The 27,140-nt window shown below is 37.9% G+C and overlaps 1 protein-coding gene across 5 annotated transcripts in view; it reads right to left on the bottom strand.

The window, feature by feature from the left end:
• Window positions 1-26,857, bottom strand: part of fli1rs (Fli-1 proto-oncogene, ETS transcription factor-related sequence) — a 31,654-nt gene extending 4,797 nt beyond the window's left edge. For 2 of the 5 annotated variants that reach the window (XM_041792612.1, XM_041792616.1), the window contains exons 1-7: window positions 26,712-26,857; window positions 12,801-13,006; window positions 10,506-10,672; window positions 4,717-4,920; window positions 4,092-4,181; window positions 228-296; window positions 36-101 (exon numbers count right to left, since the gene is read on the bottom strand). In XM_041792612.1, the coding sequence (XP_041648546.1) occupies window positions 36-101; window positions 228-296; window positions 4,092-4,181; window positions 4,717-4,920; window positions 10,506-10,672; window positions 12,801-13,006; window positions 26,712-26,729 (820 nt within the window). In that variant the 5' untranslated portion in view covers window positions 26,730-26,857. Of the gene's footprint in view, window positions 1-35; window positions 102-227; window positions 297-4,091; window positions 4,182-4,716; window positions 4,921-10,505; window positions 10,673-12,800; window positions 13,007-26,172; window positions 26,625-26,711 lie in introns of those variants that run through there. The other 3 variants (XM_041792613.1, XM_041792617.1, XM_041792614.1) reach the window with 2 other exon arrangements.
• Window positions 26,858-27,140: the final 283 nt, after the last annotated feature.

Genomic DNA, 27,140 nt, shown 5'->3' with positions numbered 1-27,140 from the left:
TTTAATGAAATAATTTGGCTGTTAGGCTTTCATACCTTGAACAATTCTTGGAGCAGGCTCTGAAATTCTGGTGTTATGTTGGTGATCCATGGAAGGACCTGCTAACCAAAAACAAAAGACTTGTCTGTTTTCATTTTATCTTTACCTATGATCTATTTAAATCCACAAATTGCACTTTTTAGTGCTTTTATAGTTGACTTGTTGACTTGTTTTTGTTGTTGTCATACCTTTTTGAACTGCAGTCATGGTGTTTGTTGGCCAGCTGTTCCTGCGGCTGATCTCTTCAAAACTGCTCTCTGCAAACATGCAAACACAGACACACAAAAACATGGATGAGACGAATCACTGACAGTCATGTGAAAAGTCTTTGAAGTGGACCGTTTAGCCATAACAGGAAGGAAGTCAGTAAAAGGTGACCAAGACAATAAGATTTTAGAGGTCTGAAGATGACACAGGTGTTTTTTTTTTTTTTTTGGCGAGTGCTCTTTTGTTCAGGCCACTCCTGTCGCCACAAGATTGTGAATTGTGTCCCAGTAGTGGGACCCATACCCCCAGTTTCCTGTGCCGGTGCAGCTGTTTCCTGTCTGAAACTGGCTGTTGACTTTTGGACTCATCAACGTTTTGTTAACAGAGGTCTGTGTAGCACCAAGGAACCTTTTTAGACGCCTGAAACCATGCTGCAGTTTCTTAAACTAAATTTTTTAATGCCTAAATCATTCAAGTTGTTGGTTATCTGATGGGATTTAAGATCATGACCCTGAGCTTTTATTCAAAACCAGAAACACTCAGACATGACTAAACAATGCAACCAGTGGGAAGCAGTGGCAGTTTAACAAAGAGTGAGGAAAAGTCACTGACATAATGTTATGTCTTGTGTTTGGCTCAAACATATATTTTATGTAGGTGGCTGTTCAACTAGTCACAACTTTTTTTGTGTCAACTTGAGTGTTTTGGTCCTGCCATTCCTAATTTTGTTTTTTAGATAAACCCGAAGTGATTTGAGAATGAATCGTTGACCTCCAAATAGGTTCATAAAAGATCCTTTGTAAAAAAAAAAAAAAAAAAAAAAAAAGTAGGAGAGGGGAATATGTCTTCATGAATCTGCTTACAGCTTTTGGGGGGAAAAAAACAGAACAAGTCTTTAACTTAAACTACATTTTATAGAAAAAAACACAACCCTGAATGGCTGCAAACTGTTGCTTTCAACTTACAAATAAGTGGTTTCCACTTAATGATTTCCACTCTGAATCATCTCTTTATACTATCTGCTCTTGGCTGCTTAGCAAACAGAACCATTATGCAACAAGAAACTGAACAGATTTTAGCAGATAAAGCTAGGTGAGGTATGGGGATAAAAAAACTTGAAGACTGCATTAACACGTCAAGCCTTAATGCTTACGTACTTCTGACTTTTTGCTTAGCTCTGATTACTTTGTCTGGTTTCTATAGGAACGTGACCACATCTGATGTGAAAAGGTCAGACTTCAGTTTGAAGTCCCCAAGACCGGAGATAGACTTGCTGCTAACTATGTGTGGGTGAACAGGTGATTACTGCTACGCACCACCTGCTTTGGCTCAATACTTTGGCTGTGCTTGTCCTCAATAAGTAATGTAAAACAGGCACAAGATGCAGTGTACACATGTGGCAGAGGCAGTGTAGAGATAAAGGAGATGTGAGAGTAAACACAGCAGCAGAACATCAGGAGACAGTTTTAAAGACTGATGAACCAAGTCAACAGTTCTCCACATCTTTACAATGACTTATTGTCACTGCAGGGATACAAACATGTCTGCTAGACTAGCTGGTACAGATGAGAACTGTTTTAGAAATCGATGGTTAAATACCTGAAAAGATCTGTGTATCAGCGTGATGAGTGACCATGTAGACTGGTGGCTTTCAGATGTGGCTGTATTAGTATGTATTACTTTGTTGTATAGAAACAGTGCAACAACACTTCGTGCTCTCCAGACTGACCGTGCCCCTGTTCTATGAAAGCAAGCTCCATGTTTGAATGGTAGTAGATTGGGAAACAGTGGTAGCAAAGCGATACAACACTATTGTGTTGCATTCTGAGCATCAAATAATTAAAAACCCTCAATTCACATGTTTTTTGTTTTTTTTTTAACCTCAATTGACAGAGGAGAGTAACAGAAGAGCTCTGTGGAGAGGATTATCGTGGTCAAATGCCAGAAACTGTTTCTAATGACTTTAAGCTAGCTATCACTCTTTACAACAGACAACAGCTGTAGTCTGCTTACCTATAAACAGATTTTTTTACATATTCACCAGCATATTAATAATGATTTAGAAGTTGAGAATGAACTCATTTAACATGGTTAAAATACATACATAAGGTATGTGTTGTCAGTTCATGGCATCTCTGGTCACATGATGGGTAGTTTGTCCAGTTTGACTGACAGAGTCTGAACATACACTCATATTCACCTCAAACTTTATTTTATAATTTTAAGATGACAGTAATTGCTCTGAAATGTCATATTCTTATGCACAACTCAATTATTGTTGGATTTGGGCTCTCAATAACCATTAAACCGTAGTTTTCATATTTCAAGCTTTTAAATCACAAATGACACCATCTTTCCAATTTACCACCATTCTTTTTGATGGAATGTTTTCACCCAAAAAGAGATGGGGCCAGCATCATTGGGGCAAAGTACCCTGATGGGTTGAATCTATTAATTGAGCTGAGAAACAGTCGCTAGCACAGTCACCAGGTAGTGTAACACTGGGGCTGTTACAGCTGTGCAAGGAGTTGAAGAAACGGAGGACAGAGAGTGTGTTCTGACAGTGGTCACTGGTCGTCTTATGTGATCTTTTGCTATTTATTATTGATGTTAACTGTATTAGTTTTGAGCGATGAATTTTAGTTTTTTTTAATTGTAGTTTTTATCCGACACTTCAGGGAGATGTATAAGGCCTGAGTATCTAGGGTTCCTCTAGATAAATGTGTCACGTACAGGCAAGAATATTTACAAGGTACAGGTGTGAGGTGAAAAATTAAGTATACCTCAATCCTAACAACAATCATTACACCAAACTTTGTTCAGATTAAAATGACAAGAGAAAGCAATACCTCTTAAACTGATTCTTGCTTAAACCTGATTGGTGCATATGCTACATGAATCTAAATAGCTGTAGGTGATGTTGTCTGACTTAAATCCTTATAGGAAAAAGTATTGACAATACAATTTCACAAGGTAAACTATTTGAATTTTGCTGAAAATAGATTCAAGACTGTATCGTTTTCCTGTAAGTCTGCATGCATCATAAGACCAAAATGTATAAATTAAGAAAACTCCCATAAAAACAGTCCTACAAAGAAATAAAGTCACTTCTAAAAGGCCAGTCCACACTTTCAGTACCTGTAAAGTGAAATCCAAAATTTGTCTTAATACACTAGAAATGTTGGGATAACTTTGCTGTAAACATGTGAGAGCACTGAGATCTTGGTGTAGACTGTTAGAAAGCAGTTCACCTCTTTCCTGGCTTGGCTTAATATGAGCAGGGCAAATATAAGAGACCATGATATCACTGGTCTCTTTGGGGCATTATGCCACCTCCCCCCTAATGCTACAATGATATAAAATCACAGAGCAGTTCATATTAGTACAGTCTGTTGTTATCTGATGCCACTGCCATCACTGAAAGTTAACAGCCAGCTACATGCTGTGTGTTTGTTCATTGTGAGGTAAATTTCACAAATCTATCAGCCACAGTGGCCTACGTATCATAACAGAGAGATTAGTTTTTTAGAACTAGAGAGCATCTTATTTCTTGTGAGTGGGCGTGGCCTCAGCTCATCCAACTGACACGCCCACACCATCATAGCAGACTTTACTGCCTCGTTTTCATGATTTTGAAGCTAGATTTTATGAGCTTGGAGATGTTTTTTATGACTTAAATTTTTGCCTGGTGGTTCGTAACACCTGTTACAGGGACTTTGAAATAGTTTAAATAAACAAGCACTAGAATAGGCATCATACATTTAACAGCACAGTCATTTCAGTCAAACTGTGTTAATGTAGATTTTCATCTGTGATATTAATGTGGAAGGAAAGGATGATCTCACCTGCTTTCACCTGTAGTCTTGGCTGTGGAGGAGGTGGGGGAGGGGGTGTGTTGTTGGTGGGAGTTGTGGGGTATGAGAACGTAGGGCTACCTGAAACAAAGACCAAAAAAAATACATTTAGATATTCTCTGGTGATAGTCAGAAGACAAAAGAGTCAGTAGGATTGTATTTGAGTTTCACTTTATTCTAAACAAAAGACATCAAAGATTTAGAAAAACAAAACATTGTGATTTAGGTCTGATGATTTGATGTTTGTATTGTTGACGTGTGACTTTTTTTCTGTGTTAGGTTGATAGATATGAGCAAAGCTGAATGTAAATAGACACTGACTTTCCTAGTGGGCTTTCAGAGACAGTACATTTTTATATTTGACAATTTCAAAACTGTTTTTAATCCTCTTTTTTGTTCAATTAACTGTATTTTCATGATTAACACCTAAAGAGCTGATACATTTGAAGTCCTCTCAGTGGTACAGATTTTATACTGGGGACAGCTGTTGGATTTATGAATTTAATGACATGTAGGTAATAAACTTGCCTTCAATGAAAAGCTAGTACCTTGTCAGAACCAAACAATGCTATCAGCAGGAAAGGGAGGGATATCTCAGTGATAAGGCAAGCCTTACTCTGTCGGAGGTAACTGAGGTGTGAGAGCAGGATGTCTGCGTTGTACGCTGACGTGAGACGCATCATGTCGTCTTTGGTCATCTTGCACAGTGCCTTGCCATCCAGCGTGTGGAAGAGCATGACGTCCACCTCCTCCAGGACGTACTCTTTGATGGCCCAGTCCAACCACTGCCGCACGTGGTCCTGTGTCCACACCTCGGGGTCTGACATCAAATGCATAAAAATAATTAGAATCCAATGATACTACGATACAACACAGCTTCTAACTTCTGTCTTTAGCAGTTGAAATATTTAACTAGACTTCAGCCTTATATTGATGTAGTCCTTGTCCTCAGTTCCAGGAACAGGAAGTTGTAGAAGTTACAGGAAATAGTAACTCACAAAAATGACAAAAACTTTCTCCTACAACTTTTGACCTTAACCCTTGAAGCTTTTAAATTTCTCAAGGCAAAAAAATCCTCCCTCCTGATATCATAATCTTTATGTTGATGATTTATTGTCATATTCGTACCCATAAGAGATCATTTTTAATGTCTGAAAACATATCTAACTTTTGTCTAACTAATACTAAAAATGAAACTTTGGTTCTTTGATGCTTTACTCTGTTGTGTAAGCATGCAAATGATGGTTTTCTTTTCTGGTTTTTGTGTGCAACAGGTCCTTTTCATAGTGACAGATGTTCTATTACCATAACGTAAAGTATTTTTGCTGGAAATATTGAATGATGTAGGTAGGAGAAATTCTTACAGGCCTTTATCAAACTGCTCCCTCCATCCTCCTATTATGGAGGGGTTGCCACATTATCTGCTGTCCAAAACCTCACAGTGAGATTGCCTGGTTAGACCCTGCATCAGTGAATCTGCACAGATGCTGACTGTCTGATCAGCTGTAACACCTTCGGAAGATGCCCTGTACTTTATATTTCCAGACATTGTAATGTATCATATTAAGTAAAAAAAAAAAAACAGCATATTACAAATGTACAGTGCTGCAAAAAAAAAACCTCCTGATTTATTTATTTTTTGGGGCATATTTGTCCAATTTAAATGTTTCAGATCATGATATAAATTTTAAATGTGACAAGGATAACCAGAGTAAATACAAAATGCATTTTTAAATGATGATTTCATTTATTAAGGGAATTATTATTAATCAAGAGAAAAGAGCCATCCAAACTGACCTGGCCCTATAAAAAATGTATTTCCCCCCTAAATTAGCTGTACATCTGGTGGCAGCAACAACTGCAAGCAAGCAAGGATTTGCAATAAAGGGCAGTGTGTCTTTCACTATGGAGGAATTTTGGCCCACTCCTCTTACATCAGCCACACTAGAGCGTTTTTGCCTGTTCAAATCCAGTCTTTGACTATGCCTCCCCTAAACCTTAATATTTTTTTTAAATCCTTCAGAGGTGGTCTAACTGATGACCAGACATTCTCCTTCAGGATTTTGTGGTAGAGGGGAGAATTTTTGACACCATCAATTATGGCAAGTTGTCCAGATCCTGAGGCAGCCAGACCATCACACTACCAACACATTTGACTGCTGGTATAATGTTCTTTTTATGAAATCCTGCGTTAGATTTATGCCAGATGGAACTGTCCAAAAGTTCAAAAAGTATCTATTCAGTCCACAGAATATTTTCCCAAAAGTCTTGGGGATCATCAAGATGTTTTTGGCAAATATGAGATGAGGTTTTTTTGGTTTTGGCCTTGGAACACTCCCATGGATGCCATTTTTGCCCAGTCTCTTTTTTTATTGTTAAATAATGATCACTGACCTTAACTGAGTCAAGTGAGGCCTGTGGGTCTTTAGATGTTGTCCTGGGATCTTTCATGACCTCCTGGATGAGTCATCATTGCATCCTAACAATAATTTCGGTAGACTGGCCACTCTTGGGAAGGTTCACCAGTGTAACAAGTTTTCTCCATTTGTGGATAATCTCTCTCCTACACACAAACAAAATCGCCAGCAAACACAGCTAGCAGCTAAATAATAACAAATACCAGCTTGTGGTCTCCAGGTAGGCCTATTTCCTGCTTGTTTATTACCTGTATTAGAGTCAGGGAAGACAATCAAAGAGGCATTCCAACTGTTTTCATCGTGATTTCAGATGCTGTCCAACAGTTTACAGAGGCAAAATGCCCCACCATTAGGTGTTCTGCTTTTGGTTCTGCTCTCACTGTGCAAGTCTGATTGGTTGCACTACCAAAATATCAAACATGCCAGAAATCCATCCAACCAGTTGGGAGCAGCCAGTCTCGCCATGGTCGGGGGGTCATGTCCCCGGGTACACTGCAGTACAAATGAGGTCTGATCTTCCTGAAAGTTGCTCTGACTTCCAGGTGAGTCATGCAACTCAAAATTATTTTCTGAGTTGGCTGAAGAGTGCACATTGTATGGCTGGCTCAACCGAGGGAGCTTCATACATGCCATCAGATGGAGTTTACTCCATACTGTAGTGGCAGTGCTGAGGTAGCAGTCTGAGAAAGGCCTTAAAAATAGCTGAAAGAGTCCTGTACAAGTATGATTGCTGAGTAATGCAAAAACTATCTATAAATACTTTCTACTTTAATACTTGACACTTGATGTGAAATGGGTGGAGTTGTGGGTAAATCATGTCTTTAAATTAGGATGCCTGCTTTTAGTTAAACTCAAACATGTATACCATTTTTTATCAAAGTAATGAAGAGCAGAGATTCAATGTGATAAATGTCTTAATATTTTCTTCTGAAATGTTTACAACAAAGACATGATGCTTGAAGAGCTTAGAAACTTTTTTTGATCAACTGTTGCTCACCACAAATGTTTTTCTGTTCTACCACTGATATTTTTGTGGTTGTCACAGGATTAAGGAAACAAGTTGCTGATCATGCAAACCTAAAACATCCCTTGGGTCTTTTAGGGGGTTTTGACTGATTACAATTTCATTTCAAATTACAATTTGAGTTTAAAAGAACAATGATTTTTGTCTTAAAGCAGTTATTTGTTTCATGTGATACATAAATGTGGAACTTGTTTTGTTGCATTTAGATTTCTTTGTTTATGTAAGATGCAAATGTATACTTGAAATTATGATTTCTTTAAAATCTTTACAATTTCAGCACTCTGAATGGCATGTGTATATTACAACTTCATCTAAGTCAACTTCAAAAGTAGACCTGATGTCAGGTTTTCTCTGAAATCACACATTTCTCCTGCTCTTTGTTCCCTAAATAGTGCTATGCCTGTTTGGCTATATAATTCACTCATCAGGAATTTAAAAAAAAAACAAAAAACAATTTCTGACACTAATCCAGCAGTGGGTGATGACACCATTGCTGTTGCACAATTACAATGTGTAGTAACTAGGCTGGGAATTGGAAAAAAAACTGTAGAATTTCACTGAAAAGTTAAAAATATAATAAAGTAAATAAAAAAATTAGAAGATGATGAAATAAAAATCACACATTTTAGTGGGCCCTAATAAGTAATAATGGGACATTTTACCAAATAATAACTACTTAGTATTAAGAAAGTAATAATGTGTCAATTATCAATAAACCTTTAAGGTTTACCTAACTGGTTGTTTCAGAGTAAAATTGATCTCAGTGACTTGACGGTACTAAAATATATCACCAGTCTAATTCTGGCCAGCAGACTCATTTCCAGTAGCATCAATTCAAGGCCACCGGGAACTTTCCAGAAGCTTTGAATTGCCAGTAATATTAGTCTATTAGATCTAGTCTCCACACCCTCAGGTCCTGATTGTCCTTGGTTCACACATGCTACGGTGATGTAACATCCACGTATTATGGAGCAGAATAACTTGATGCTGGTGACTCATTGGTCAGTCTAGCCAGATTCCACAGATTCCTCAGCACCTGTGCAAAAATGTGCACGTCAACACGCACCACTGATTTGCTGATACGATGACTCTGAATGTGTTATAACAGTAAGGAAACTGTAGACAGAGAAAAGGAATAGGTAATATGTTTGGTCTCTAGATGGTTGGATCAATGAGTCATAGAGCGAGGAGGAGCACAGGAAGGTCAGTTAACTGGGTCTTAACTGTTTAACCCCCCTCATAGTAATGACACGTCTCTGTATTTCTCTGGGTGGTCTGTCAGTGATTTTCCTTTAAGAAACAAGTGAAAATCGCCTGTACTCACTGTTTGGCAGTAGGAAATGTTAACAAAGCTCCAAGTCTTCAAGGATGAACATAAAAAGGTGTTAAAAGTGTCAGTACTCAACATGACCACAAAGAAAAAACACAGAGGGCCTCATTTATCAATGTCTGAAGATTTCTGTGTATTTTTTCTTAACCACTAACCTGGGCGAGTCAGCAGTTTTTTTTAGTTGAGAAAACAGAATGATTCAAAGTGAAAATGTTGACACCATCCTTTCTTATCAGGCTTACACTACCACGTTAAACTTCACACTTTTTAAACAGCTTTTATTTTAAACCCTTATCTTGATTCTTCACTACGTAACCAGAATGCTGCTGCTGATCAACTGTTTCACTGCAGCGTCGACACTTTTATAGATCAATTTAATGAACAGACAGCTTTGTGTGATTTAGATGTTTATTCCACACAATCCTGTTTTCAAGTAATCCTGTGATGATGGGACCCTTTTGTTGTGATTTTAGGCACAATTAATACATTGAAATGGTAGATTTCTTAAATCAGTTTAGAGGTGAAGATGTGTGATGGTGAATATTATTGGTGATGTTGTTACTGTGAGCAGTAAAGGTAAGACTCACCATATTGGTATTGGTTTGTTTTGTTGATGGCCATTGTCTTAAGCCTTTTCTACACATGCACTCCAGATTGTTTTTCAGAAATGTTGAAGACTCACTGCCCCTGAAGTCTCCCTACCTCATAGGGGAAGACTGTTGGATGGGAAGGAGGGTCTCAGGAGGCAGAAAATAATGTGAAGAATGATGCAGAAATTGTGAACATAGTAACAGATTCCAATAATACCACAGTTTTTGACTTCACTTATAATTTTATGTGTCATCAGATGTATTCTCTGTAAAAACAAGAGTGTAAAATACACTTTTATATATGTATCTTTTATGCTTGTCCACTACAGGGAGGCAACCAGCAGGCATCCTAATAAGATATCCATACTACCAAATCGAAATGTTTGCCTTCCGGCTTAGCTCCCTCTTCACCACAACAGTCCGGTACAACATCTGTAAAACTGCTGATGCTGCACCAATCTACCTGTCTTTCTCTGGGTGGGGAGTGAATCGTTGCCTCAAGTGAGGGGCTCTAATATCTCTTTTTTTACACGTTCAAAATAAACCACCATTACACTACACATGTGAGCAGATGATTATGAAGTGGCTTCACTACATGCATTACAGTCCCACAGTTTGTGTGACATAAATGTCATCAACCCCAGCTGCTCATCTATGAATTTTCCTGAAAATTTCCTGCTGCATTCACACATCAGCGCACCCCAACTTCAGCATTTTTTCAGGGAAGTTGGCTGAAAAATTGAGGGTGAACTAGGGGTCAAAAAAATCTTCCGATTCCACATGCTGCTCACCTCAAAAATTATGAGAAATGATCAAGACTTAAGTGTGAGAGTGAATGCCATTATTAATTACTGAAATTATTTCCAGGAGGACTTTGTTGACATTATTATGAATGATCTTTTTCCTTAATGAAACCTTATATTTTTTAAAATCTGGGATCTCAGGATATCAGACAGGTAGTAAGCCTTATCTCAGCCTCTTACCAGCTTATTTGTTCCCTAAGTCACCACAGCATTTTAGGGTTGATCTAGGTAGCAGGCTTACCTGCAGGCACGATAACCCTCTTCTCCTCTGTGGTGCTGCTGGGTGGAGAAGTAGTCTGGGGGCTAACACGAGGCTCCGGATACGTTGTCTGGTACGGGATTGGGCCACTGTCATTGCTCATATGTCTAGAGCGTTTGGTGACACTGCAGTCTACAGGAGAAGCACGGCTGGAAAAGAGAAGAAAGAGCTTAAAGCCAAAGCAAGAAGAGTGTTAATGTCTTAAAAACCCAGAAGATTGTATTGACATTTAGCACCATGGTTTTTGTTAAATTAAATCTATAAATAGCTGTTGACTATGTTTGCTTATCTCAAGCATTGTATTATTTCAAAGAACTGTTGATACATGCTTGTTTCCTGTTGCTGAGACAAATTTAGAGCCAAACTCTTTTGCAGCACCATTATGCAAGGGAAATAGTGCTTTTGCCCTTCATCTTTTTGATATTAAGTTGAAAAAATACCTCATTTTTCATTATTTATATTGTCTAGGGATGTACAAATACAACCAAACGAACTAGAACAGTCTGGATGCAGACAGTCCATGTCTGACAGCCACTCTCACAGACCGTTAATTTGAGAAGCTGTATATCTCGGATAAGAAGTGCATGCTAAAAATTTCTGAATAAAAACTGATTAAACTTCCGTTTAGGGTTAGGGAAAGGGTTAGGATATCAATAGTTCAAAGCCTCACCTGTAAAACTTGATTACAAAACATTTAATGAAGCTGAATAAACAGTGTAATTATAGGAAAAAATCTCTTCCTCCATGAAAATGTTCTAAAGCAGCAAGCATAACTTATGTAGGTCTTTTAGCTGTGTAAGCCATGTATCCAAGTTATCTACGTAGCTAAGTTAGCTTAAGCCATGTTTGCTGAAGCTCATGTTGCTGAAGCTACCTTCACTTAACCCCTTAGAATTCCAGATAAAATCAGTCAAAAGCCTATCCAGGAATACCCAAATTAAATTTAGTGTTGTGTTTGACCCATTTGAAGTACAAACACAAATAAGGTGTCTTTGGAGAGGAAGCACTCTGAAGTTTTTTCCCAAACTGTCAGACTCACTGTAGGGGCTGCTGGTATTGAGTTATACAACAAAAAAACAAAAGTTTTATCCCATCTGAAGTTGTGTTTTGAAACAGGCCTGTAGATGACTGTAGCTGGGAGGTATTAGCTGAACAAAAAAAACTCAACTGGACTAAAGCATGAAGCGTTAGGTAGTTCAGGTTCAAAGCTGATAACAACATAACAGTAAATAACTATTTACACCTGATTTTATGAGGAAAAGTCCAGGTGTTTCAAACTGGAGACTCCAAAAAGGATCAAGGTTGTTTGTTACTGTTTGTTTGTAGCTTGACAAATGCAGTAATTGTGTTTACTGTGGTGGTTTTATCCTGGAATGGTTCACATGGTCCGAATCCTGTGAACCAGAGCTTTCTGGTGGTGTATAACATGTTATATTTAAATTGTGTCAATAACTGAATAGTTACAAAAAAATCTGCAGGCCCACCTGTGGGCACTTTTATGTTATGATAATGTAGCTACATAGCTACAAAGCAGCTATGTAAGCCACACAGAAACATTTTTTACCTAGCTATGTTAGCTTTAGTTATGTTTGCTAAAGCTCACATAGCAAAAGTTAACTTAGCTACATTGGCTCATGTAGTTACGTTAATTTTGTTGCTAGCATAGCTATGTTAGTTTTAACTAAAGCTAACATAGCTACAGCAACCAGCTTTTGTGTAACTTCTTCTGAAGCAGGTCTATACATAATTTAATCCCAGATTAGACCTCTGAAATGTTTCCTAATCTGCAATTTTTGCAATGAGGTTATTTCATGAATGTAACTGCCAGGCTTTGTTTATGAATAAAGTTGAATCTAAAAAAATGAAACCGGAAATACATTGTCTCAGCAAATTATGGCACTTCCTTTCAGAGATAAACATATCTCAGATGAACAGTTTGCAAACAGACCCCTCTCAAAATTATGGCAACTAAAATGGCTAAAACACAAACTTTAAGCTGTTGTATAATGGACTGGGGTAAAAAACCGTGTTGTTTGTCAAATGTTTTGGATAATAAAAGAAGTAGAAAATAGAAATCAGTTTGTCAAAGTAGCTCTACTCAAACAATGAAACTTCAAAGTAATGGAATAACAAAGGACTAAGGAATGCGTTGTCAGTAAACAAACTTTCCTAAACTCTGGAAAATCCCAGACAGTTGATCTGGATTGTGATAAATTTACAGTCATACAGTCCGGGAACCTCTCGTGCTCTCCTGAGGCTCATTTTGTACTGACTCACCTGGTTCCATTGACGTGTTCGCTTCTTTTCCCAGAGTTTTGCGTTGCCGACCCCACCCACTCCGACTCGGCGGGCTCTGGGCTCTGCTTGGACGTCTGGCTGAAGCCACCAGGCGACGTCATCTCAGTCTTCATGTGCATGGCCGGGGCTGAGGTGTAGGGCGACTCGAATATGGGCTGATCCTCACTCACCACGGACAGCGCTTCCTGCCCGACAGAGTCACAGCGGTCAGTGTCAGCCATGAACAGCCGGGTCACAACCTGTGGAAACTGTTTTTCCACATCAGACTAAAGATGCTTGAGTGCACATAAACAAAATCACACCTTAATGTAAAAGATTAGGACTTGCTCACAACATAAGGACAGTAGAGGCATCTAAAATTATATTAAAAAACTTTCAATTTCAAGAAAGTGGGATAAAATCACACTGTGAAAAATACTGGCATAGGATTAAAGATAAAATACAGCAATTATCTCCTGTATCTGTGGTTCTCAACTGGTGGGTAGAGACCCAATGTGGTTAACGAATATGTATCTAAAAAAAAAAACAATTTGTGGCAAAAGTCTTGGATATACAGAAGCCACAAGAGGTCATAAGCCAATAGAATTTATTTTACTCCTACTTTTCATGATAATGAGTGCATTTTGTTTGTCTTCTAGAGATTTTCACGTATTTTTCTAGTGGTACAAATTTGGGTTGCGAGTTCTGATTATGGAGGTGGTAGGTCTACCTGTTGTCCTGTATGTCCATTTAATATCTGCATAAAATATTCACTGCACTTAAGGATGTAATGACATATCACTCATCTCACAATTTAATACATATCACAGTAACAGGCTTGGGATATGATCTTTTTACAATTTTGCATTTTTTCTTTTTTTTTTATCATGAAATTGAAGAATGTTGGAGTGTATATGGTCCTTATTTTTCAGTTCTCTAATAAATAAAACATGGCTTTTACCTTTTCAATCAATCCTTAAACCACTGCCCCAAAAGACCACAGTCTCTGCACATGGCCCTCGCCCCACTCACTGAACCAAACCAGCACTCAGTATTTTCATGGATTAAAGTGTATTGGAGGAATTGTTACATTTAGAAATGCACCATTGTGAAAATAAATTGTCCATAGAGAAAAGAAAACAATACATTTTGCTTTATAGTGTTATCACATTTCAGTCAACATCAAATGTTTACAGTTGACTCTAATCCTGGGACTGCCACATCATCCAGTAGTAATTCATAAAATTCATAATACAGTTAATGCAGAACATCAGATATATTGTAGAAAAATACCATAACTCCACCATGTCTTCTTTTTCTGCAGTCCCCTTTGCCCTTAATAGAATATTGCAAATAACTGGAGCTTCAGAGAGGTTTGCTGTGCCTACTAGTGTAAAGAGAATAATTTTCTGTTTATTTTTATTTTATATTTTCAGCTACCATAATGTCTGATCTAGTATATAGGGCGTTGGCGACTTTTTAGATGTAAAAATCGGAGTTAAGTGAGTCTTGTGCAGTAGATTGTAATGTAATTGTTAGTTGATCTATTCACAGTTTTTAAGGTAATAAGCCCATATAAAACATATAGTCTGAAGCACTTTAACTGAAGATTGTCAGGCCTGTTTTTTTTTTTTCAACACTTTCCCTCCAAAAGATTATGTAAGTTTTTTCAAGATACAAACTAACCTAACGTGTCTTTCTTACCATTATTGTCAGAATCGATTGCATATTTTCAAAGCTCCTGGTAGTGGCTTTTTGGTTGTGTTGATTTTGTCACCCTCTGTTGGCAAAGTGAGACATTTTTCTCTTTACTGATTGTGTCCTGAACACACTTGTGTTTGTAGACAAACAGCCTTTTGAAGATCTAATCACCCCATCTGACACCTACCCCTGCAGCAGCAGATATTACAGTCAAAAACATCTGTACAAGAGTAGTTTTAAACTTTTTTTCTGATGGTCTAGGTTGCTTTAAAGAGGCAGCAGTCTTAATTTCCACCTGTTCCCATAAACAGCTTAAAACCTCTCATAGTAGCTTTAAAGTTCAGCAATATTGGGTAAAATTTTGTGAATGTTTAATCCAAATTAACCACAGAGACAGGAGGTTTGTGAATTACTTGGTAGTGAAGTTACGTATAAGACTCTCACTCATGGTGTGAAAGCATTCATGAGGCTGTGATATCTTAAAGCACATCAGCCACCTCAACCACGCTTTTATTTTGTCGTTAGGATTGGGGTTGCAGAAGGTGGAAGGGTGGGGGCGTGTTAGCTCAAGGTGGAGTCTGATTGAGATTTAGGTCTGTCTTCCTGTGTTCAGCACCTCCAGCGAGGCCTCAAAACCAGCCTGAGCTGGCACCTTTAGGAGTGCAAAAACCAGCCGACCTGTTCCCTGTCTGCTGCTCACATTAAGTGTGTGCGTGGGCAATCGCAGCGGTCTGAGTGCGTGTTTGTTTAGAGGAGTTTAGCATTGTCTTCTGGCCTTGTACGTCACTGGCGTGCTTTTTCAGTGGCCTACAGGAAACCTGGCCGCCATGTGCAGAGGAACCTTTTGGCACAGGCCAAGGGAGAGGAAATGGTGGAGGAGGGGGCCACAGTATAAAAATGTGGGTCATTTTAAAGCTGAAAAACAAGCCTGTGGCCAGAGAATGAGGAGGGGGTCAGATTGACTGGACAGCGAGTAGAGTGAAGCCTTGATTGAAGTGCCGCCTTCACATTGTGTTTTTCCTCTTTTTTTCCCTTATGTGTGTGGGTTTTTTTTAGCTCTATTGTTGTCCAAGCTTTGTAAACCAAATCTTAATGCATGGCACACAGTTTGGCATTTCCTCTAAGCTGCAGACAAACTCAAACAGAAGGCAGCAGAGTGCTGATTTCAGAAACATCACACCTTTAACAAAAGGATGTAGCGTTGCACTTCATACACGCTTTTTTCAGCCTTGTTGTCTAAAGCTGAAATCAATGTTTCCTGTAGCTGTCAACCCTTGAATTGATTGCTAATTACTTTTATATTCTCTACACAATTTTGACTAATCACTGTGATGAAAAGAAAGAAGTTCTTTAATACAGTGGGAATTTCTCTGGATTTTTTTATGTTTTTCGATACCAGACTAAGGGTGCTTTCCCACCAGAGCAAACTCTTGTCTGTTTGCTGAGTTAGTCTGGTTCGTTTGCGCTGATGTGAAAGCTGGTGAAAAACCACTTGAGAAGGTGGGACTCAGTCTGCTTTTATTAACTGTGGTGTGGTTGGTTTGTTGTTAGAACATGAACCATCCTCGGCCTGACCTAACTTCAGGAAACATCGGCTTTTCAGCTCAAATTAGCAACCATACCCAGATCAATATGTGTTAAAAAAAACACAGGCAGACCTGAAATAGCTTCAGAAAATATTGCGCAAGTGTTCTTTTTTTCTTCCACTCATCAGGCTGCTGTTTGGATGAAAAATACTGTAAAAGTAAAGAAGAACTAACATTTCCCATAAACAGACTGTACCTGGGCATCACTCTCAGGTAGACCTATATTAGCTCTCTGATGTCTATTTCCTTGATTTTTACATTATTTTTTATTTCATCTTTTCAAGGTACTTGCAAATAACACAAAACCAGTTATTTTATATCAAAACTTTCAGGACAATCTCAGCTCAATGCATACTTAGGCCTTTTTTGTCCTAGAGGACTGTGTAAAGTGTTAATTTTGGACCAACAGCTGAATTCTGAAATCCTATTTATCTCTTGTGAAAACACCTTCACCTATCTGGACGAATTGTTTTGGTGTTTGAAATGGGTTTACCAAAGTTTTAGCTTCACAAAGTAGTGGAATGTATGAATAAAATAAACAATAAGTGCAGAAAATGTGTCAAGTTAAGTTTTGTCAGTCATTTTTTGAGGATAAATGTCTGTCATTCTATTTCTACCCAAATGAAGATGTCACATCTTCATCACTGCCTCTCAGTATTTGTTTCAAGGCTTCTGTAACATTCAAATGCTTTGCCATCACTGAAGATCAACAGATCTAATTCTCTCCTCTTGCTCCTGTGTCTCCTTACCTCTCCTGTAAAAGCTGTGATAATGAGGGCCTTAGGGATTTAAGGGTGTCAGTTAGTTTGGAAAGGCTGACAGACAAAGGATTCAACCAATTATGTATGTATGGTTGTTTTTGGATTTCTCCTGTTAAATGTTGTCTTCTGCTGTTGTAGAAAGTACAGCTGGTCATAGTCGATTTAATTTGGTAACATATAGATTCAGATTGTTTTGATACATGATGTAATGATAAATGTTTGCTCCTCATGCAGTTTTTTTTTTGTGATTCATAATCATCTGTTTCATACGTATTCATCTCAGGTCAGAGTATCAGAGTCGCATTAATGTAGTCTTGGTAAATATATCCATGAACTACAAGAATTTCTGACCAGTTGGATTGTGTTTTCAATGCATATGAATATATATGCTCTGGTGTGAATACACACTAAAGTCAAGGTAATTATGCAACAATCTAACTAATTGCTCCATGATTTGGACAAGAGCAGCCGTGCAAAATGTGTGAAAATTGCCCTGATATATTACTGAGTACCATTTTTCTCTATTGTTAATCATTTTAAAGACCAAACAGCTATCAAGATGGATGTAGCAACACCAACTGGGGAGGGACACCAAAATATGTAAAGGCCCCCCGCCACTGACTGTCTGATAGTGCCAGTCATAACATCACTGTTACAGCACTTTTAATGCACGGATCAAGTTAACCAGCTACCTAAATACTCATTACTATAAAAGATTTGATTTGACGCTAAAACAGCATTCTGAAACTGAATGCAAATGTACAAGACTGTGTACATGTTTCTTAGCAAGGAGGGAGGGACTATGTGTCCCACAATCCATTGTGATTCATTTTATTTGACAGCATTTCAAGCTTTCAAACCACAAAAATAAACTTTTTTCTGCACATATCTTTATTGTAGTGATTATATTTGAAATGATAATGTCATTTAATTTAATGTCATGTAATTCATACTTTGAGAATCTATCGCTCCATGCTGTGGTAACATTTTTTGTCATCATTGACAGTCGACAGCCTTTGTTCACTGGCTCGGACATTTCCACGTTACCCAGAGACCCCACCAATCAGAGATGTCGATGTGACATTCAAGGATTGTGGGTATTATTGAACTGTGGCTTTCTTACAATGAGGTTGATATCTAGCAGACTTTGGTCTTCCATCTAGTAGCTTGTGGTAAATCTAACTTGGACACCAAGATTATGATAGTTTTGGATTTTTCAATATTTTTTATTATTTCTTTTTCACTTCTTTTTTTCTATTTCAGTTTAGTTTTAATTCATTTTTACTGCTGTTTTATTAGTTTAGTTTTTATTTTGCAACAATGCTTCATTTCAGTTTTGTTTTTATTAGTTATAGTGTTAGTTTTAGTTTTTCGGACACATGTCGGGACTGAGGGAACGTCATGCGTTTTTAAAATCATATTCAAACAGGCTACTCTCTGCTTTTCATTTTATTTGTTTAAAGATGATGTTTGAATACAACTCCAGACAAAAAACTGCCACTTTATGAAGTCTTAACCAATCAATTCAGGCAATTTTACTCTCCCCAGACTGTGGTGTAGGTGCAAGTCAATATGGTTGTGTCGAAGACTAAAACTAAGGATATTTTGTCTCTATTTTTATTTTATTTTACTTATTTTGTAAGCGCACTATACAGATTTAGTTAGTTTTCATTTTTTCAGTAAAGCTTAGTTTTGATTTAGTTTCAGTTAGGCTAACTGAATTTTAGTTCCAGTTATTTAGTTAGTTTTAGTTAACTATAATAACCTTGTTGGACACTTCTGATAATATGATAAATTAATAATCAAATCTACTTTGGAGAAAATGAATGGGACTTCTACTTCTAGAGCCACACTGTTGAGTCCTGTAGTAAGGGTCATGAACCCTGCCTCCTCTGTGTTAATATCATGGTCAAACTATCAAATGAAAATACACTCTTGATAAATTTTGGTCCAACTCTGTGATGATGGATATACATAATTATTCCTTTTGAGATGTTGATTTTTCTTTGTATTTTTGTTTCAGTTAGTAGTTTGATATCAAGAAGAGAGGATGTGATGTCATGATCTACAGCTCAGTTTACAGATGTGGCTCCTCGTAGCAGTCGTAACCAGATAAGCAGAGTAAAGGCGAGACAAAATGTTTCCATAGATGTGACTGTGCATGTTGTCAGATTTGTGATTCAGCCAAACAGATCCAATCTGTGGATATCTTGACTGCATCAATGGCCCAAGGTGTCAGCACCTTGGGGGCTTTTTTGCCTCACTTTTTTGGTAGGACACAGACTCTTTGCCCATGCTTTGTGAGATGCATGCAACAGGATGTTTTTTGTAGTGGATAGAGTCAGAAACTGGTGGAAGAGCAGGAGTGGGGAGTGACATGCAGGAAAGGAGCCTCCTGACCCGGCTGCTTTAAAGACAACAGCCTTTATGCATGTGGACATAACTGCTAGGCCACTCAGTCCCAAAGTCTGGGTGCCGCAGGAGAATTTTTTGGGGTTGCCAAATGAGTTTTCAGAATTTTCCCCCTACAGTATTTAATGTGACGTTAAAGCCATATGGTGAGCTCTACCCTGTCACACTTGCACTGTCCTTTATAAGTAAAAACACTAAACAGGACTCTGCCAGCCACCTGGGGGCAGGAGAGCTAAAGTCCCAGTTACTGACACTTGGCTGATAAAAAATCGCACTGTTCCCGTCCAGACAGCCACTGAAGGCCCAAGGGGCCAAGCATTTGAAGAAAGCGCATGTGACAAAGATGAAGTGATCCCCTCCAGGCTTGTAAATCTGGAAGTGCAAGGACAAGACCAAAGTGAGTCCATAATTTATGTTAGCCAAGCTAACACCAGCCGTCAGCTCAACCAACCAGCTTAGGATGGCACAAAGGGCAGACTCGATAAGCAATGAGGTGTGGAAAACAAAGCTGTAATTTTGAATCTTTCTTTCCTGTTGTTGAAACGGGTAGCATACATTACCCATAATGCAGTCCCGGTCATTTTTAAACTGGGGTGTGTTAATTTTAAAATAGCTAATGTGTTATTGGTTGGAATGTTGAGCTGTTAAAAGGTCTACTAAACACACTTTTTCTAACTGAAGGCCTTCAGGTCTTTTATTTTTCAAACTTGTTTTCAGGTCTTAAAGGAGAATGACTCATGTGACATCACATGAGTCAGATGATTAATTGCGTTTATGCAGGTCCATCTGCAGCAACAAAGGAATTTAAACATTTTTTTCCACATGGTCTGTAAAATCTTCAATATAAGTTGTCCTGGGATATAAGATGCTGTCTGTTTTTGGGTGGTGTCCCAGAGGGAAAATGCTTCACAATGTGTCTCTAGCTCTCTGCCATGATGTGTTCACACCATGTGGAGTTTACAACACTGCAAGCTACCTGCAAGGGGATTATTCTGAAGCATGAACCAACAGTACATGGGTTAATGCTGCTCACCTCAGCTCTCAACAAGGATTTTTAACCGTATACCACCCTTCTCTTTCAATACAAGAGAAAAGATGTCAAAAACTGGCACCACCAGCCTGGTTCACGCTGCTGTGTATCCCAGCATACAATACACAATGAATGGGGACACATCTTCTATTGCATGTGTGGATATGTCAAATGTAGAGCTAACTTTTTAGAGGAAAAAATATTAAAAGTATAGTTTAGCCACCAAATTATATGGAAGAGTAAAATTGGGGGAGTCCTCCTTAAAATGTCAAAAGCTATAATGGACTGATGTTCAACTTTTCTTCTCCACTTTCTTTTTACCACACTCTTTGTTTTGTTTTCCTTCAGCTGATTTGCTTTTGGTCACTTCTGTTTTGTTCTCTTTCCCCCAGTCTTAAGGAGCCTTTTTCTCTGTGCAGAAGTGAAACAATGAGGGAGAGGCTGAGAGGAGAATTAAACAGGCTGCAGACAACAAATTCTCACGAGAAGAAAACACCAAGTCTTTTTCTTGGTGGTCAAAGTTGATTTCTAAATGTTTTACAGCTTCTTGACATTAAAGCTGTTTATTAGTGTGACTGGCAGCTGAGCCATCATCACACTCATATTTCAGCCGTGAACATTGACAGGCTCATGCTTTCACAACCACAAACATACACTCCCGCTCTTTCTTTATCTTCCTCTCTCTCTCTCTGCACATTGATACAAATATACTAAAATGTGGCCTGACCACTAATGCCACAACTGACTTCCTGTTCAATGTGTTTCTGTTGCTCAGTGACACAGAACAACTTTTAAAAAACACAACCTTTTTCTGGCTGATGTTGAACCTCCACGTTCTGAAATTTACACCGGTTATGTTCAGTTTCAGCGTAAACACCTTTTTTTTCTAACTTTCTGCGAGAGCACAAACATGAAGTCCTGGATGGAAACTTTTTTTTCTTGGCTTCATGTCAGCAACTTTGCAGGTTGCATCATGCAGTGTTGCCCAAAACCCAGAACTTCAAGCGTGATCAGAGTGTTTACAACATGCACATTTGCACTTTTTGTAATATGGTCCAATGCTATTTTACATTAATAGCTGAAGAAAGAGAAAATGGGAGTAAAAAAACAGCATGTTTGACTACATACTCATTTTTATCTGTCTTTAAAGGATTTATGTAATCTGACTTTATGAAACATTACTAGCAAGTAATCATGTTATTAATTGGACATGGAGGGAGTTGGGACTGTGTGGAAGACTTATGGCTCTGTTTTTCAAAGCTGAGGAGTGGAATTGAAATATTTGAATGAGTGCAAGTAACCATGCTGCAAAGCACTCAATATGCATATTTTTTAAGCTTTTCATGCAAAATTGCTGATAATGTTTAAAGTGCAACATGACGGGCCATCTATTATAACTGGTAATTTTAATCCTTGTAATGCACATCATTGTAGGTCAAATAAAACTGTAGAGTATGCTGAACACACTCTATTTGTCTTCAAACTCTTAATCAACTGTTTTAGCTTTGAAACAATCTTCTGCTGTAAAATATGACTATTTTCTTAATGTTGATGATGCGGCAGCATCACTGCTATTTTTTGATTATTAATTAATCATGCAGCTGTTTCTATGGCAATAGAGGGTTTGAGCAGGGATTAATGGTTTTGGAAAATAATCTAATTGCAATTTTTCCCCCAATATTGCGATTTATTATGCCATTATTTTTAGATTTCTCATCGTATGTATTTCTCAACAAACAACCAATAAATCATTCTATATTATAACCAGCACAGTATTTGGTAGATTAAACTAAGGCTGAACAACTCTGAAAAATATCTTATTTTGATGATTTTTGACTCATTGCAAATTCAATATAAACTGTTGTGTTGAAGGAAAAGATGACTTTATGTCTTCATTATTTTCAGTAACACAAACATACAAAAATAATAAAAATAGGATTTTTTACAAACTATTCTAGAGAAAAATTACACTTGAATGTTTGCATAATGTGTAGAGCAAATCATCCCTGCCTCAGAAAATGTATTAAACTAGCATTTTAGGTGAAAGAAATATTGCATCTGCTGAAATTTGAAAATTACTGTAGGCCATGTTGTGATTTAATCTTAATTTCCATTTAGTTCCCAGATGAAGCTCTGAGGTTGTCAAACACTTTCTAAACAGTTTATCCAAAGGTCTGTGGATCAAGCTATGTGGTAAATTTGCTAAAAACATGCCAGGTCTCTCAGTTAGCCCATGGGGGGGGGGGGTAAAGCTTTCTGGCCTGAAGGGGCCCAAAGATGTTAGCAAAGATATGGTCCATCCTAAATATAAGTCATGATAAATAGATTAATATTAAAACAACAAAAAATACACATTTTATAGATTGTTTAAAAATGTTAACCCCCTCTTTTCAAACTAGTCTGAGCTTTATTTTTATAGTATTAATACTGTGGTTAGGCCCACTGCACTAGGACAGTAATATGAGTGTGTATAGCAACGTTAAAACCTGCAACTTTGTTTTTTTTAATCTGCTTCAAATCTGAATATTACTCGGGAGGAAAATGTTAACCAAGGGTAAAGCACCAATGTTACAGGTCCAATGAGCATGCATTGATATCATTAAAAAGAATCCGAGAGGGAGTTTTCAGCCATTTCCGTTGACAGGCCTGGCTTAGTTACTCTTGTAATTCAGATTATCTAAAACCAGTATGTTAATTTTTGACGGTAATGAATAATTTTCCTATGTGAGTCGCTTGACTTTTTTTTAGATACAAGCAGTGGGAGGTCCACAGAAAAGGATGTAAAACATTGATTTGATGCGTCTTTGAATAATTGCTGAAACTTTTTGAATGAAAATGTTTTTTATTGGGAAAATCTCATCAAAATCTGGAGAGCTATCCTCCAACTGAAAGTCTTTAAACTTTTCAGAAAAGAAAAAAATTGAAAACGCTCTTCATTTATTATTTTAGGATCTTCTAAAAGCAGATGTTTCATTTTCTTTTGATTGAGTGATAAGGTGATTGCTAAATTGTTCACGCTTTTGTTGTCTGCTTTGAATTAAATCAATTAGGGTTGATCATCCCTGAATAGGACTTAAGACAATAAACCTGCCAATGGTTTCTATGATTTATTGTTTGGTAAACAAAATCTGTTAAAGGCAATACCTGTAACAAATCCAGTTAAAAATCATCAAGTTATATTGACAGGTTTGTCATTGGATGTTGTCCTTTATATTAAAAAAATGTTTAAAATGATGTAAAACAGGTTAAATGAAAAGTAAGATTTCTTTTCTTTAAAATTGACCCCATGTGCTGTCAAACAATTTGTCAGTTTTCTAGTAGTGTGGACCTAAATCCAGTGATTCCAATAGAGTTAAATGTATCAGTCTTTCTAAAAAAAAATTGCATCCAATCTTTGCTTATTTCTAGATCTTCAACTCTACATCTCTGGACTTGTATTTAAATATAATGACTCTCTTTGGTCTCACTGATGTCGCAACGTTTGGGGTTTCTGCTTCGTTTAAAGGGGTCACAAGCTAAAGAGATTCAGAACCACCAAGGATGTGGTTAGCGAAAACTGTCATGCTTGCACCAAATATCACACTCATAACTAAAGCTTGGTTTATTTCAAGACATTGTATGGGTCTTAGACACTTAAATTTCTCCATTATTGGAGAAAAAGACTTCAACATGCTTCTTAAGATGCTTCATAATCAGCCCTCCTAATGTGAAATCGTCATTTTTAATCTGGCTGTTTTCTCACTGAGCTGATGAAGACAGATTTCCAATTACAGTGACTCACACTGGTCTAAAAAGCAGCAGTATTCAAGAAGTAACATTTTTAATAAGAAGGGTGAGGGCATAGGCATTTTTGCCCAGAGTGCATTGATAGTGTCAAAATAGGGTTTGATAGTACAAAAAATGCCTAGGAAGGACTTCAGGACACCCCCTTATGTGGTAAAACCTCTCTAACAGCCCCACTATGTCTTCATGTAAACAAATAATAAGATTGGATATAAACATTTAAAAATCTTTATCGTGGATTACTGTGGAAATGGCATAAATAAATTTAGAAATCCTATTTCGTTGCAGAAGAACTAATATTACACCTTACCTGTGCGTATATGTCAGTTTCTATAAATTACACCTTGCCTTGTGACTACTCATCTATCTTCAGTGGAAAATGCCTTGGGCCTCAAAGACCACCCCTGGGTGTGGGCCTATTCCCTTGTTCTTCAGTATCTGGATAAAAATGTGAAAGTTGCTCCTGTGCTTGTTAGCTTTTTGCTCTAGCACAAACGCCTTCTTTATAGGCCTACCATGTTTTCTACCCAGGCCAGCAGAGGTTGACGCTAATTTAAGCTGTAAAAAAACACAAACAAACGAAAACAAGGTGTAGTCCGCAATATCAGGCCACAGAACGAGTTGTGCAAAAGCCTGTGTGCTCTTGCTCTGTCTGAAGCAAGTGACAGAAAGCAGAAGTAGAAGTCGAGCTGATTTTGCAAAGGCCTGAGCAGCTGCACTTTCTGCTACACAAACATCGATGCGGTTTTCACAGCTCGCGCGCTCAGGCTGGCAGCGCGCAGGCCTCAAACGCAGGCCGCGTTTCTTTGCACCTCCCAGCTCTAGCCTGTGTTAGCGGACAGTGAGGGGTTAAAACATTACCACAGCCTCAGTGTGTCCACTGTGTTTCTCTCTGGAGGGGCTTTGTTGCTTTTTGGACATTTTTTTTTTTCGAGTTAAGGGGCGGAAATGTGTGCGGAAAGTCTGAGGTCTGAGACAGGAAGCCTGCAGGGTTCAGATAACGACACCTGACAAGTGCTGCTCCCGTTTGCAGCAATAAATTAGACTTAAAATAACCTCAAACACACAATCTGCTGCCACACTCAACAGGAGAATAATTCCCTGAACAATAATAATACAGTTTTGTAACGACGAATACTTCGTTGCTACTGCATCAAACAGCAAAAAATAGCCATAAAACATCAAAATAAGCTACTTTTGAATAAACTATTTCATTATTTAAGATTGGGGATGTCCTATTTCCTGCACTGGCCCTTTAATTACTCACAATTGTTTCACAATATAAAAATGATGTTACTTGAAACAAATTAAATGGAAAAAACAATTATTTGTTTTTCTACATCAACTTTTTTCTCGTTTTTAATAGGCTGAATAAAGCATTGATTTGGTTTATTTTCAGCTATTTCGTCAAAATGAATATTTTTTCTAAATTAATCGTCTTTAAAGGATTTTCTTAAGAATATGGGTGACACTTCAGGAGGCTGTAGAGGCTATTTTATTGCAGACATGACAGTAGAAGCCTACGGGCCCATGCATGTTACGTCCCATATGCACATTCATTGAAAAAAATTGAATACTTTTCATCAAAATAAAAAAAAACACGTTTTATTTCATCAGATAACACCTAAATGTGCTTAAAGCTTTTCGAGCCTTTTGTGTGTATAAAAATTGTTATGCATTACCCTCTGACAGGACCTCATATTGCCAGATTGCTTAAATAACCAGTAGGCGTATATTACGACATCTGAAGTTAAAGATACACGTAAAATAAGCTATTTCCTCACAATAAAGAAAGAAACGATATTCTCCCTCGCAAGTATTGTGTTCAGAATATTTGTGAGCTTCCAAGAGACTGCAGAGCTAATTAAATGCCACCTTCATTTAAAATGTTCTCACAAAGCCATCAGAACACGTTTGATTTTCTCGTTGCGCATTAATCTGTGTATTGCGGTAACTGAACAAAAAAGAAGCTTTGATATTCTGACTTGAAGGCTTTTGCTTTGCGTGTTTAAAAGATAGTAAATGAAACAAATTCCATCTTTTAAGCAGTCAGCAGAAGAAAAATTTGTGCAGATATAATAGGATAAAGTTAGAAATACCAGTTTTGACGTGGAGGGATCCTCCTGCTGTTTAAAAACAGCCTCAAACTTTGTCCAAGGTGATCCATGGCGCCTTCTCTGACACCTGCCGTGTGAGCACCAATCATCCCTCCATGAACTTATTTTTCTCCAAAAAGGAACTGAAAGCTGTTTTAAGGCGTAGCTTTGTAAAAATCGTTGTGTTTTTCTTGTTGTTTTCAGCTCTACTTACTCTGCACGACAAGCTTAGCTAAAAACAGTAATTTATTTAAAAAACGAACCGCGCACGTGAAGAAATCCTCTTTGGCGGGTGCAAGCGGCCACCAATTAGTGTTTTTACGTGAGTGTAAAGATGTAGCGGTTAGTTGTGTTATTATAGAGCCGACATACAACCACGAACGGGAAGGAAGAGGAAATTTTGTACAAGAAGGAAAGAGTGGGGAGCTCGCATCACCGCCTCGACTCTCTCACTCAGCAGCACTTTGTGTTGTTGGTGTGGGTGGCTGCCTGTCCTTTCATTTCCCCGCCGGTAGCGCCTTAAAATCGGTTCAAACACATACCTTTATCGTACAGTCCATTGCAGCAGCCTCTTGCTCTTTGTCATTGAGTCGTTTTTGGTAAATGTTGCAGCTAATTGAGCCTTATAACCTCTCTTCAAAGCATGCAGGGGTGCATCGGCTCTATGGCGCAAACCATTGCAGTTAGAATTTTTTTGCTAACAGACCATAACCGGATGGCAAGTTTTTTTCCTCCCTCTCTCTCTCTCTCTCTCTCTCTCGCTCTCTCTCTCTCGCTCTCTAAATTAGGAAGTGAAGTCACACTGAAAGCACTGAAACGGCTTCTCATGAAACCAACACTATCTGCCTTACTGATCAGAAGGAAAACAAAACTGGTCTTTATGTGTTTTAAATTATAAATTCACTACAAGGCCTAACATTTAAGTACAGCACGTGCAAACAAGCTCGGATATTATTCAGTTAAACCAAACT

Source organism: Cheilinus undulatus, linkage group 8 (genome assembly GCF_018320785.1).
Source record: "Cheilinus undulatus linkage group 8, ASM1832078v1, whole genome shotgun sequence".
In the NCBI taxonomy this organism is placed as follows: domain Eukaryota; kingdom Metazoa; phylum Chordata; class Actinopteri; order Labriformes; family Labridae; genus Cheilinus; species Cheilinus undulatus.
This window is presented reverse-complemented; position numbering and strand designations above follow the sequence as displayed.